Genomic DNA, 12,176 nt, shown 5'->3' on the forward strand with positions numbered 1-12,176 from the left:
GAAGCTGCAGAGTTAACAGCTCTGGGAGAAGCAGAGCGCCCATTAAACCAGCATTTGTGTGTTTGGAGTGAGTTACCATGGCAACCAGAGGAAACCCAGGCAGGAACAGGAATGTTTATGGGATGCCATTGGTAAAGTTGCAGAGTAAAAAATGAACAGAAATATTTTGGATAATTTAATCTGTCAAGAGGAAAAAATGGGGGTTAATTTTTCAAAGTCATATTTTCAACATGTTGTTCATATATTCATAAATGTCAAAGTTTCTACTAAATATTTAGTTTGTAAACTAAATATGCAATTCACAAGTTAAATATTTAGTTGGGAACTAAAAAATTAGTTTGGATCTAAATATACATTTTCCAACTAAACAGTTCATCTCCAAATTAAATATTTAGCTAACTAACTAAACATTTTATGTTTGAGATTACATATTTAGTTTGCAAACTAAATATATAGATCAGATCTAAACATTTAGTTGGGAACTAAAAAAATGTTTGGAGCTAAATATTTCTTTTCCAAACTAAACATTTAATGATCAAATTAAATATTTTTTTGTAAACTAAATATTTAGCTAGAAAGCTATATACTTAGCTTCATAATTAAATATTTAATTTGCAGGCTAAATATTTAATTTGTATACTAGTTAACTTGTGATTAAATATTTTGTTAGCTCCTTAACTAAATATTTAGTTCCAAACTAAATGTTTAGATCTGAGTTAAATATTTAGCTTATAAAATAAATATTCAAAACATTTAAGTTAAAAATTAAACACTTAATTTTGTTCCAAGCTAAATATGTATTTATTTAATATTCAAACTTAATATTTAGGAAAAACAGAGGCTCGTCAATAAACAAAGTCTTCTCTTGCATCAACCCTCTTTGCTGATGGGTCAGATTTCCATCTCAAATCGCAGTTTGGATCCACAAATGGCCCTCGTACCACACTTTGAACCGATCGAGCCCTTAAGCCAGGGGAGCCCAAAGTGGGTCCTCGAGGGCCGGCATCCGGTTTAGTTCTCTCCCTGGTACCAACAACCTTTTCAGCAGGTCCATGTTCTTCTTAGGCCTCTAACGAGCCATCAATTGATCCAGGTACGTTAAACCAGGGAGAGAACTAAAACATGCAGAATGCCGGCCCTCCATGACCCACTTTGGGGACCCCTGCCTTAAGCTGATGAAAATACTATACTGGGACCTTCAGAGAGCTGAGAAAGGAATATCTGTTTAATCAGATTCCAGTAACATCAGGAAAGACGACACGGGTTTCTGCGTTAGAAGAGCCGTTTACTGTGTGGCGAGTTCCACAGACAAACACGATTAACAGAGAAATGCAGCAACACAACAACCAGATCCTCAGAAGAAAATGGAAACAAACATAAGGTGCTTCGTATGCAACAGGAATGTTCTGAAAAATGTCCACCAGATCCTAAAGACACACCATGACCTCAGCTACGTTTATATCGAGACCATAATATAAAACTATCTACACAGAAAACAGCCGATATTTACACAACGGACTATTTACAGAGCATGATGGGGAGCAACATATACATATAAATACTGTATATACAGTATGTATATATATTTGTAGGTTGTGCAGGTTGGTGGAAGAATGCTGGAGAGAAGTCACAGAGCGGCCATCTGCAGCAGCTGCTCCTTGAACTGCTGGGCATGGTGCGACAGGTCGGCCACCCGGTCCACCATGTCCTGGATGGCCGCCGTGTTGGGGTAGTTCAGGGCGGCTGTCTTGGTGGCCGCCACCACCGTCTTCAGCAGGTCGCACAGCACGTTGCTGGAGTTCATCACGCGGTTGGCCACCTCTGAGGCGGACGCCTGCCTGGACAGCGTGTCCCCAATGAATACCAACTTGTGCGCGCTGAGGATGACAAACTTGCTGTGCGCGACGAAGATGCGGGGAGGCTGGCCGGCGCCGACACAAGCGAAGAAGGCGTCGACGGCGCTGAGCAGGGTGGAGAAGTGCTGCTCACACTGGGCGGAGTAGAAGCCGAGCAGCTGGCGGTCGCGGGCGCACACCTGGGCGGAGGAGGAGTCGGAGGGAGTGGGGGACGCCCACTGGGTGATGTCATTCTCCACGGGTTTGATCACTTCCTGCTCCAGCTTCTTAAACTGGTTGATCTGAGGAGGATGCAACGGTCCAAAGTTATTTACGACAATAACTTTAAAGGTGACCTATTCTGCTTAGGATAGGTCTATGTCCTATATAAAACATGTTTATTACATTTTTGGTACAGAATCATTCTTAGATAATGAGATTTCAGTCTGCTCAGTCCTGCCTTTCAGGATGAGCTGTTTTAGGGTCTGTGTCACTTTAAATCCAATTAAACTATTGCTGGCCACGCCCCATAATCAATGTTTTCACTTGCACGTGACAAGAGTTGCAAACAGATGCACAATTATGCAACCGTACATCTTTGAAAAGCAGAAGTAGAGCTCCCTGCACAACTAACAAAAAAGCAGCAAATAGTTTCTGGATGGCAAGTCAACAACAAAACACTTGTCTTTTCCAGTAGCCATTGTACCGGGTATACAGCAGGAAAACCAGCTGACCAAACATGCTGGAGCTCAGCTTGGGTTGCTAAGTAACGGGTGGCGCTCTACTAGGTAACGGGGCAACGCCTGCTGATTTGTGCAGCGGTTTTTGAAACGGCTCATTCTCCAAACACCACAAAACGTTAACTTATTGCCAAAATCCAAGTGGGTGTTTTTTTTTTGTTAGAAGCAGCAGAAATCCAAATGGAAATATAAAAACTTGCAAAATGTGATTTTTGCATAACAAATCCCCATTTATTTTCCAGGTTTGTGTGACGTTTTCGCCTCGGCCTCACCTGCTCCTGACCCAGCTGGACTGCAGTCTGCTTGATGATGTTCTCCTTCTCCAGCAGCTCCTTCTGCTGACGCTCAAAGTCCTCTTTACCCTTCAAATGGAAACGGGTGAGGAAAAAATTAAAGAGTGAACAAAGAAACATCAGCTCCATCCTTACATAAATATAATAATATGGTGAATAAAAAAAATCTGACATAGTAAATTGGCAGTAACAATGATGACATCAGCCTGAGATTTATATGAAACATTAAGGAGAACAAAGGAGGGACAACTTTAAACCTTGTTTAGTGTTGTGATATTAACTTTACATAAAGAAACTGATCTTAATATTATCTGCACTGTATTGATGTATACTAACCAGTAATGGGGTGATATTCTTTATCAGATTATTTGGAAAACCTGCAGCTGCTATTCCTGATTATAGAGATGATGATGAGGATGTCAGTTGCATTTAGTCACGATTAGTGGTGTTATAACAAAAAATATTTGATAATGTTTAATTACTGGGATGTCATATTGTTAAACTTCTTTTAAATTTGTTTCCTAATTACTTCCTTTCATATCTGGCCTCTTGATAAATGATATATAATGAAGATGAATTGTCTCAGTTTATTGGAAACGTAGACAGTCCATCTGTTTGTTTGCCAATTTCACAAAAACAACAAATCCCTCCATTTGTTTGTGCTAGTGCATAATGGTGAGTTTATTGAAATGGTCTAAGCATTGAGGTTTATGCTATGCTAACTCCCAGGTAGCAATATTTCTTACTTTTATTACATTCCTGTCTCCACCGTACATGATGTCTGTTTATAATCCACCATCAACATTGTGAGTAAAAAAAAAAGGAACATTTACAGGATTTCTTGCAAATATTTATTCACAGCAAAATCAATTATTATGATTGCAGCAAAAATCGTAACAATCGCAAAATCCTGGAGTAAAGAAAAACTGCCCCAACTCAGGGCCCTGACCCAACCTGTTGCTGTTTTACCTGCAGATGGACGTAGTCGTAGTCCTCCATCCAGCTCTTCACACACTTCTCGCTGTGGTTCTTGTTGTCCTTGTCCTGGTTGGGTTGCACAGGGAAGGCCTTGGTCTGTCCGTTGTAGTTGTCCGAGTCGGACGGCAGCGAGGTGAGCCGGTTCTCCTCCGGTGTGCTGCCGGCAGAGAACGGACCGTCGGCGTGCGTCCGCCTGAAGAGCAGCTCGGCATTGCTACCTATCGTAGAGACCAGCTGCTTGGTGTCGTCGGAAACGGTCCTGGACACCATGACGAAGCGGTCCAGGTCGTCGCTCTTGTTGTGGTGCTGCCTGGAGGAAGCCAGGGCGTTCAGAGCCCAGCTGCAGCTTTCCAGAGCTTGGTAGGTCTGCACCAGGATCTGCTGTGAGTCCTCCAGCCGCGCCAGCTGACGCCTCAGCTTGCTGTGCAGACTGGAGTCCGACAGAGACGTGGCGTTCACCGCGGCTCCTCTACTGAATGCAATGAAGTCCACCAGAGATGCTCGGACTTTGTCCAGCACCATGCGTACGTCGTTGGTGTGCCGCTCCATGTAGGGAAAAGTCCTCCAGTGGGAGGAAGACGCCATTGAGTGCAAGGCCCCAAGAGAGAGCTCCACGCCTTGCTGCAGGCGGTACAGCCTCTGCACCCCGGCGTCCACGTCCAAGAAGAGGCGTCCCTCCGAGCCGCAGCCCGTGGAAGACGAGGAGGTGGACATGCTGCTGCGCGAGCTGCCGGTGCTGGAGAACGATAGGCGGTTCACGCCATCCGTCACGTCCGCCACAGTGCGAGCGTCCTGAGCAGGAATGTCATAGATTCCTTTGCTTGCGTCCCGGTCGGCAGAGCCTTTATTTTGGAGTGGCTGTGCGCCCCGTGGAAAGTCGTAAACGTCCTGCTGAGAGTCTGCTCCGGAGTGGAGGGCGGACGGAGGAACGTCGTAGATGCCCTCGTTGCCGTTGGTGTTTGGGTGATGGTGATGGGGCTCGACGTTTGGCGGGAAATCGTAATGAGACTGGGAGCTGTGAGAAGGTTTGGTGAGGATAGCAGGCGGGACGTCGTAGATGCCTTCCTGTTTGTGCTTGAGAGGCTGCGGGAAGTCGTAGTTTCCCTCCTGGAGGTCAGCGTTGGTTCTGCAGGGCGGCACCGAGTAGACCTAAGGACACAACGAAGGGTTTAGTTACTCAGACATTGACAAAAATACACACACATTACTGGTGGAGCACCACAGGGTCGTGTGTTCGGGTTTATTCTATTCTATGTAGACATTGTTCTCTGAGAAACTGATTTATGGATCCCTGAAAAGGTAGGAAAAAGTTTTTTTTGTTGTTTTTGAAGACTCATTTTCTAAGTCTGCCATAACTAAGTTATAAAGTTATAATTACGTGGATAAAAGTCATAGTTACAGTTCTAAAGTCATTATTATGAGCATAATAGTTACAATTATAAATTTTAAAGTCATAAATATGAGAGTAAAAGTCATAATTACACATTTTAAAGTTTTCCTCTTATGAACAGTTTTTTTTTCTGTTTGTTTCAATTAAATTATTTAATTTTTATTATTTTTAATTTTTTTAATTTTTACTTTATTTTGTACGGTCCAGACTGGCAAGCTTGCGGTGATTTAGGGTGTGTTTCTTTGTTTATTATTAAAATAATGGCAGATTGTGTTTGTTTTGTTCACTTGAGGTTTAATGCCTGGTAAAGACCGGATCAGTTTTAGTATGTCCTTATCAGCGGTGCACTTTCTTTTTATAATTATTGTCTGTAGGAGTACACAGCAGCCGTTAGGATATTTAAAGGAAGTGAAAGATTAGCTTATATGTGAACACCTGATCCCTCGGTTCGCTGCTGTAGCAGAGCTGCATATGTGTCTATAGGCCTCAAGGCATCATGGGAGTAAATAAAGCGCCGCTCCTCACAGCTAGACAAACTGAGCAAACTGTAATTAGGAGCGATGCAAATAACAGCTCAGAGAGCTTCAGGTTGGTCCAAACAGAGCGCTGGCTGTCCGGGCGGCGCTGCAGGAATCTCTGGAAATAGAGCCGTTTCTCCTGCTGCAGTTCAAACACCAAGCCACTCACTCAGTGGCTTCTGGCAAGCTAAGCCTTCATTTACCAGAGCCGCAGGATCGCCATAAATATGTCGTTTGACGTATTATTCATTTAATGGAGAAAATTAGGAGAAATCCGAGGAGCTGCGTCAATAAACAGTTTCCAGCCTCCTGCGTTTGGTTTTATTTGACAGGAATAAGTCGGGGTGTCGGGCTGATGTGCCACGGAGTCGAGGTTTTCCCCGCACTCACCCCCTGGGAGGACGGAGGAATGTCATAAACGCCTTGTGTCCGGGGCTCCATCTGGGGTGGAGGAACGTCGTAGATCCCTTGGTTCCTGGCTGCAGCCTGCTGACCCGGGAACATCTGACCAGGAGGAATATCGTACACCTGGAACATAGAAAGCCAACGTTAAAACAGAGGTCAAAGTTCAACCACAACCTGTTGTTGGAGCTCTGAGCTTTGGCTGCTTGTTTGCTACTCTAGGGAACGAAAAAGCCTAAACCTGATGGCAAATTTTAAATTAAACCCAGTCTGGCTGTACCTATGCATATTTTATATTTGATTTATTTTCACTGTTTTATTTAACGTTGCACAAAATAATGACATGGATCTGCTGGGAAGACTAGATGTATCAGATTTTCATTTATTTTTCATAAAAGGTTTGGAAATTTGAAATCTGTTCCGGATATTTCCCCTAAAATATCAGAACAAAGTACTTTTGGACAATATAAATAATCGTAAAATAAATTCTGGAGCTGCTGGATCTGAAAACCAGGCTGGGATGTATCTGATGACTGTTGAGGCCAACAACTAACAATTATTTCAGTTATAAAAAAATCATTTCATTCTGCTGATTTTTCACTCAACCACTTAAGATAATTTTACACAATATTATAAATGCATAAATAATACAAATAAACAAAAAATAATTAAATAAGAAATTAAACATTTTGCTGCCTAAAATGCAACACAACATTTGATAATTTGTAGCAAAAGATGCATCTGCAGCTAAAAAATCCCTTTTAACATCAACATGTGAAAATCTCAGTTCTTTCTGCTGGACTGAACATCAGTACAGGGTAGAGCTGACCTGGAGATTACGTATTAGATTAATAGATTAATAACTGGATAGAAAAAAATACTTAAAGAAGATTTAAAACTGCCACTAGAGGAGTTCTGGGTACAACTGATGTACATGCTTTATCTTAAAAACAACATTTTTTATGCAGGTTTTGCTTAATTTCTGCTCTGACTGTGTTGTTCTTTCAGAAAACTTTTTTTTGAGTCAATTACTAAATTAGTTGGCAATTATTGAATAACCCTGGCAATGCATCAGACATCACCTGCACTGATGGGGTCACATTGTGGGTTTCCATTTAACCAGCATGGTAGAGAGTACGCCCCACATGCTCGGTTAGCATACTTTTCTGCTCATGGAAACTCCCTGTGGGGTTGCAGCTCTGGTCTGATTGGACCCGATACCAACCCGAACCTCCATCTGTCTGTGAGTTCATTAAAGACCTGAAGTCTCATCTCTGGTCTCATCCTCTCCTCTACTGAGGACTGCCAGACCAGCATAACGCAGCTCAGATGAAAGAACCAGGTCTGGTTTGTTAGATGTTCTGATGGGTAACAACAGCTAACAGAGCGGGCGGTGACAGGGTTTCCGTGGAAACAGGACACCTACCCCCTGCGATCTGCTGGGCGGGACGTCGTACAGGTCCTGCTGGTTGTGCTGTCCGGGGCTGTAGGAGTAGGACTGTCCCACTCTGACTGGGGTCACGACCTGTTGGATCGCAGAGACACACAACGTCAGAAACAACAACTCCATGTTGCTCTGTGGTTGTTTTGGCTGCCTGTCATTCCTCGTCCTTGAGTAACCCTGTGTAATTCTATTTGAGGCGGATATTTCCTGATAACATCTCGGTACCAGGACCCAGGAAGCTGACTCATAAACAGACGCCTACAGCTGCACAGAAAACATCTGAGCTCAGTAAAACCCCCAGCAGCTGATAATTACAGACAACCTGAGACTAATAATGTGTTCATTAACACTGAAGGGGAAACATTAATCCGCTGCATCCCACAACCGCTGTGGACGTGTGTGAGATCAGGTTTCAACCGTTCAGCAACACGTTGGAGGTCCAATCACTTTGCCACTACCACCATCACCAAAACATCCCCCAGCATGATGCTGCCACCTCCCTGCCTGATTGGTGTAGTGTTAGCAGAGTTGACATTGGTTCAGGTTTTCTCACAGTTTACTTTCTTTTAAAGCGGAGCGGCTTGTTTCAGGTGTTTTTCCAACTGGACCGTGATCCAGGGTGTCCGCTCATCCTTAAAAAGTCTTAAATACAGTACATGGATCTAAAATTAAGGCCTTAAAATACCTTGCATTCATGTTTTAAAAAGTCAGTTGGCCTTAAATATGTTAATGACAGGTCTTAAATTTTGTCTGCCAGAGAATATTAAATAAGCCCAAAAATTGACCCAACCATAGTTTTACATGTATAACTTAATTTAAAGGAAGAGGCTGCAGGGTCTTATCCCCTACTCTAACATCTCTCTGCCTGGCTTTCTTACCATACAGCCAGACAGAGATTTAAAGAAGAGTGGCAAAAGCAAAGGAGGTGGATTAGCAGTGCTACCTAACAACTGATATTGTCATCCAGATCTTGTCACTGTTGAATATCGTCTCTGCTGCCCGGATATTGAGCTGTTAGTGTGTTATGATGTCATGAGACTCTCATACAGCAACAGTCTTCAGTCAGAGGCCTCTCTAGAGTCGCATGACTGACTGCTACTGGAGATCCTTCCTGCCCGCAGCATCACCATTCACAGCAACTCCTTTAAGATATTTGAATTATTTAAGTTACGACAACATTTAATATTTTATGATGGACGATTCTTTCAAAGTTGGGTCCCAAGTTTTGTCTTATTTGCACTAGTTTATAAAGACTGTATTCATCATGGAGAGGCAGCATTCAGCTTTTATTCACCACAAATCTGGAATAAACTTCCAGAAAACTGCAAAACAGCCAAAACACTGAATGCCTTTAAGGCTAAAACCCAAATGCTTAGAGCTGCTTTTGACATAAATGAAACATTAATCAACATTGTGATGTGTAACGACGACACCTGACAGAATGTAATGCACTGTGTGTTCCATGACTTTATATTTGTGTGTTTTTATAATGTAAAGCACTTTGAAATGCCTTGTTGCTGAAATGTGCGATGCAAATAAGCTTGATTGATAATAAACTGAAACAGTTTTATGATCTTCCCACCAATCGAAAGTTGCAGTCCTGCAATAATCAGAGATTTGCAACAGAATCCTGCATGTGCAGAAATTTCAGCACTGTAATATTAAGATCAGTGGTGCTTACCTCACAGTTCCCTCTTTCTTTTCTCTTAATAATAAAAAGTAGATCAGATGTGGGCATGAAAAGATGTTAAAGTCCATCTGATCGGCCAGTTTTACTACCATTTGAAGGCCTGGTACATGAAATCCTCCAGGTTATGAAACATTGCATCTAAGGAATCCTCTGCTGTCACGTTATCGTACTGAAGACTGATGATTACTGGGATTCAATATTTTTGCAGCTCTGTCATTTTAGCTAGAACGCTGAAGTCGGGTCTTTAGCTAGAGAAATGTAATTCAAGAAGCTGTTTGGACTTCAGCCACGGGCTGCACTGGAAAATGATTCAAGCTGAATCAAACTTTGAGCAGCTGTGAGGAATAAAATGAGCACAATTTCAACTTGAGCTTTATTTTATTTAAAGCTGCACATTTCTGGGCTGGAGAACGGCTTTATGAGCAGAAAAAAAGCTGAAGCAGAATCTGGCATCAGCTTTACTCCTGCTAAGATAATCATTATATCACTGTTTAAAGCTCAACCTCCAACCGGAGCTTTTCATAAAACTTCAAGACTTTCATCCGGAGAAACCCAACACCGACTGCTTTCACTTTCATGGGAAATCTTTGACCCTGTTAATGTTTTATCACCGTTTCCTGTCGGTGCTAATCAGCTCCCCAACACCCTGCCCCCCTCCCCGGCCTCGTCGTCTCAGAGCCGTTAGCAGCAGCGCAACAGACCTTCAGAGGGAAGCCAGGAATGCTGGGAATGTCTTTCCCGAGCGCAGTCCTCCTCCTCTGCCCCCAAGATCAGCTACCACCGCTCTGGATGGAGCAGGGTTCATTAGCAGGGCTGGAAAATAGGAACCATACGTCTGACTTCCTGGCAGAGGCTCGGGTTAATCCCCTGATAAGTCTCTGCTGTCAGGGGGGAACATGGAACATGACCTCAGAGCAGGATTAACACTTCTGGGGAAAGTTGGGCAAGATTTCTGAAAGGAACAAGAGGAAAAAATGTAAAGCGGAAAACCAAACTCCTTCTATGGAAAGGAATTTCATTCATCTGCCTAACGGTAGTTTGTGTGTTTCCCGTAATTCCCATCTCAACCTGGTGATTTCAGGAGTTCATAGCTGGGATTCCTGTTGGTGCGTCATGCAGCGAGCATGTGGGGTCAGAACTGAATCCTAAACCATGGATGGATCTCTGAAATAAACCAACATGATCAGAGTTCTGATGACGAGCAGAACCAGAGATAATTATTCAGCTCAACTGGACTAAAACTGAGTGAGAAGCTGCTTCACCTAACCGTCAGAACCACTGAATGTATCCATTAAAAAGCATTTAAACAGCAGTGGCCACCACTCTTCACCCTAAAGCACTAATCATAAACATTAGTTCTAACGCTGAACGCTACGCAAACCATTCAAACTTGCATGTGCAGAAATCTGAGCACAGAAATGAGATTTCCATAGTTTCCATAGTATTCTATGGTACCTATTGCTAAAGTGCTACGCTAATGCTAATGTGCTACACCATCAAGGTATTTAGAGGGTGCTAATGCTAAAGTGCTAAATTCAACCATGTTGACACCCAACATGTTTCATAAAGAGAACATGAGGCGACTCTCAAAGAAATTCATAAATGTGAATTTTTGCATGTATTAGTTTATTTAACACATCTGGTTGTTTGTTTATATAAAACAACCAGTTTTGTTTGCCTCTTTCACTCATTTGTGGTATGCTTGCCATTTACTCAAAGTTTTTTGAAAAACAAAAAGAGAACATGAGAATAGGAAACAGAACTGCTGCGTAAACAGACTTCAAAATAAGAGCTTAATATAACGTCTAACTACCAGCAATAAAAAGATGGCGGCTCAGCCTCTGCTCTGCAGCGACGTGTACGCCATATTGTTTCCTGTCTGCTCTGTAACCTCCCCGTCTCCTCCCTCTGTTTCCACTGCAGGGTTCATCGGCGGCACATGGAGGATCGTAGAGTGATGATGTCACCAGGAGCCACAGAAACGGAGAAAACCCTTTCCTACTTAGGTGAGAGGGGCCAGGAAGGGGCGGGGCTACACACCTGGATCCCGGCAGCGTTTACAGACGCCTTGTAAACTCGCCTGCGTGTGACGGTGAGCGACTCGAGGCTCTTTCAGCAGCGCCTTGTTTGTTTTGGGTCGCCAGGGTCGCGTTCAGGCAGGCTGAGCTTTTCAGTCGTAATTCAAACACATTTAAACGTTACATGACATCAGCGATGATATCATGTTTTCGCTTTAAGCCACTGAGCTGCATTCAAACGCTCCGTCTGATATAAAAGACTTTGTTCAAGGCTGAAGTGCAAACAGGATGTTGAGTTCATCCTCCATTACTCATAATGTCGACAAGAAGGGAAGAAATCTTTTCTTCTGTAATCAGAAAATTAAAATCATAAAGAACTTTTATATACCAGCAAAAACTTAAATTATGCTGTTATAATTATTGAGTCATCTGGTTTCAGATGGAATAAAGGAAAAAAAAAGATATATTCAGCCTTTATGTAAACTGAGTGACGCTGTAAGTTTCTGATTGAATCGTTTATGCTCATAGATTTAATTTTAATCTGATTATCTCCCAGTAGTTTCTACCTGACTGAAGCTCTTAGGCTTTTTCTTCTTAATGCAGCTAAATAACTTAAACAACTCTGAGGTTTTCCATGTTTTCAATCTCAATTTTTACAACCTATTAATACTTTTGGTTTCTGAAATCCTTGGAATGAGAAGCAATGCTGGTCAGCTGGCTGCTACAGTTTTCTCTCATTAGCAAATATACGTAATTTTAAACATTCAAAAATGTTTCCACTTGCAAAAAACTCTAAAAAGAGTCAAAGTACGTAAACCAAAGGAGCAACATTATTAACGTAAGGCTGTTGTTAAACTACAGTAGAGAA

The 12,176-nt window shown here is 42.5% G+C and overlaps 1 protein-coding gene across 2 annotated transcripts in view; it reads right to left on the bottom strand.

Moving 5' to 3' along the window:
• Nucleotides 1–1,203: 1,203 nt before the first annotated feature.
• nedd9 (neural precursor cell expressed, developmentally down-regulated 9) overlaps nt 1,204–12,176 on the bottom strand; it is a 37,985-nt gene continuing 27,012 nt past the window's right edge. For both annotated transcript variants that reach the window (XM_032581496.1, XM_032581497.1), the window contains exons 4-8: nt 7,583–7,681; nt 6,145–6,282; nt 3,838–4,995; nt 2,848–2,937; nt 1,204–2,137 (exon numbers count right to left, since the gene is read on the bottom strand). In XM_032581496.1, coding sequence (XP_032437387.1) covers nt 1,628–2,137; nt 2,848–2,937; nt 3,838–4,995; nt 6,145–6,282; nt 7,583–7,681 — 1,995 coding nt within the window. In that variant the 3' untranslated portion in view covers nt 1,204–1,627. The remainder of the gene's footprint in view (nt 2,138–2,847; nt 2,938–3,837; nt 4,996–6,144; nt 6,283–7,582; nt 7,682–12,176) is intronic.

Source organism: Xiphophorus hellerii, chromosome 13 (assembly GCF_003331165.1).
Source record: "Xiphophorus hellerii strain 12219 chromosome 13, Xiphophorus_hellerii-4.1, whole genome shotgun sequence".
NCBI lineage: Eukaryota > Metazoa > Chordata > Actinopteri > Cyprinodontiformes > Poeciliidae > Xiphophorus > Xiphophorus hellerii.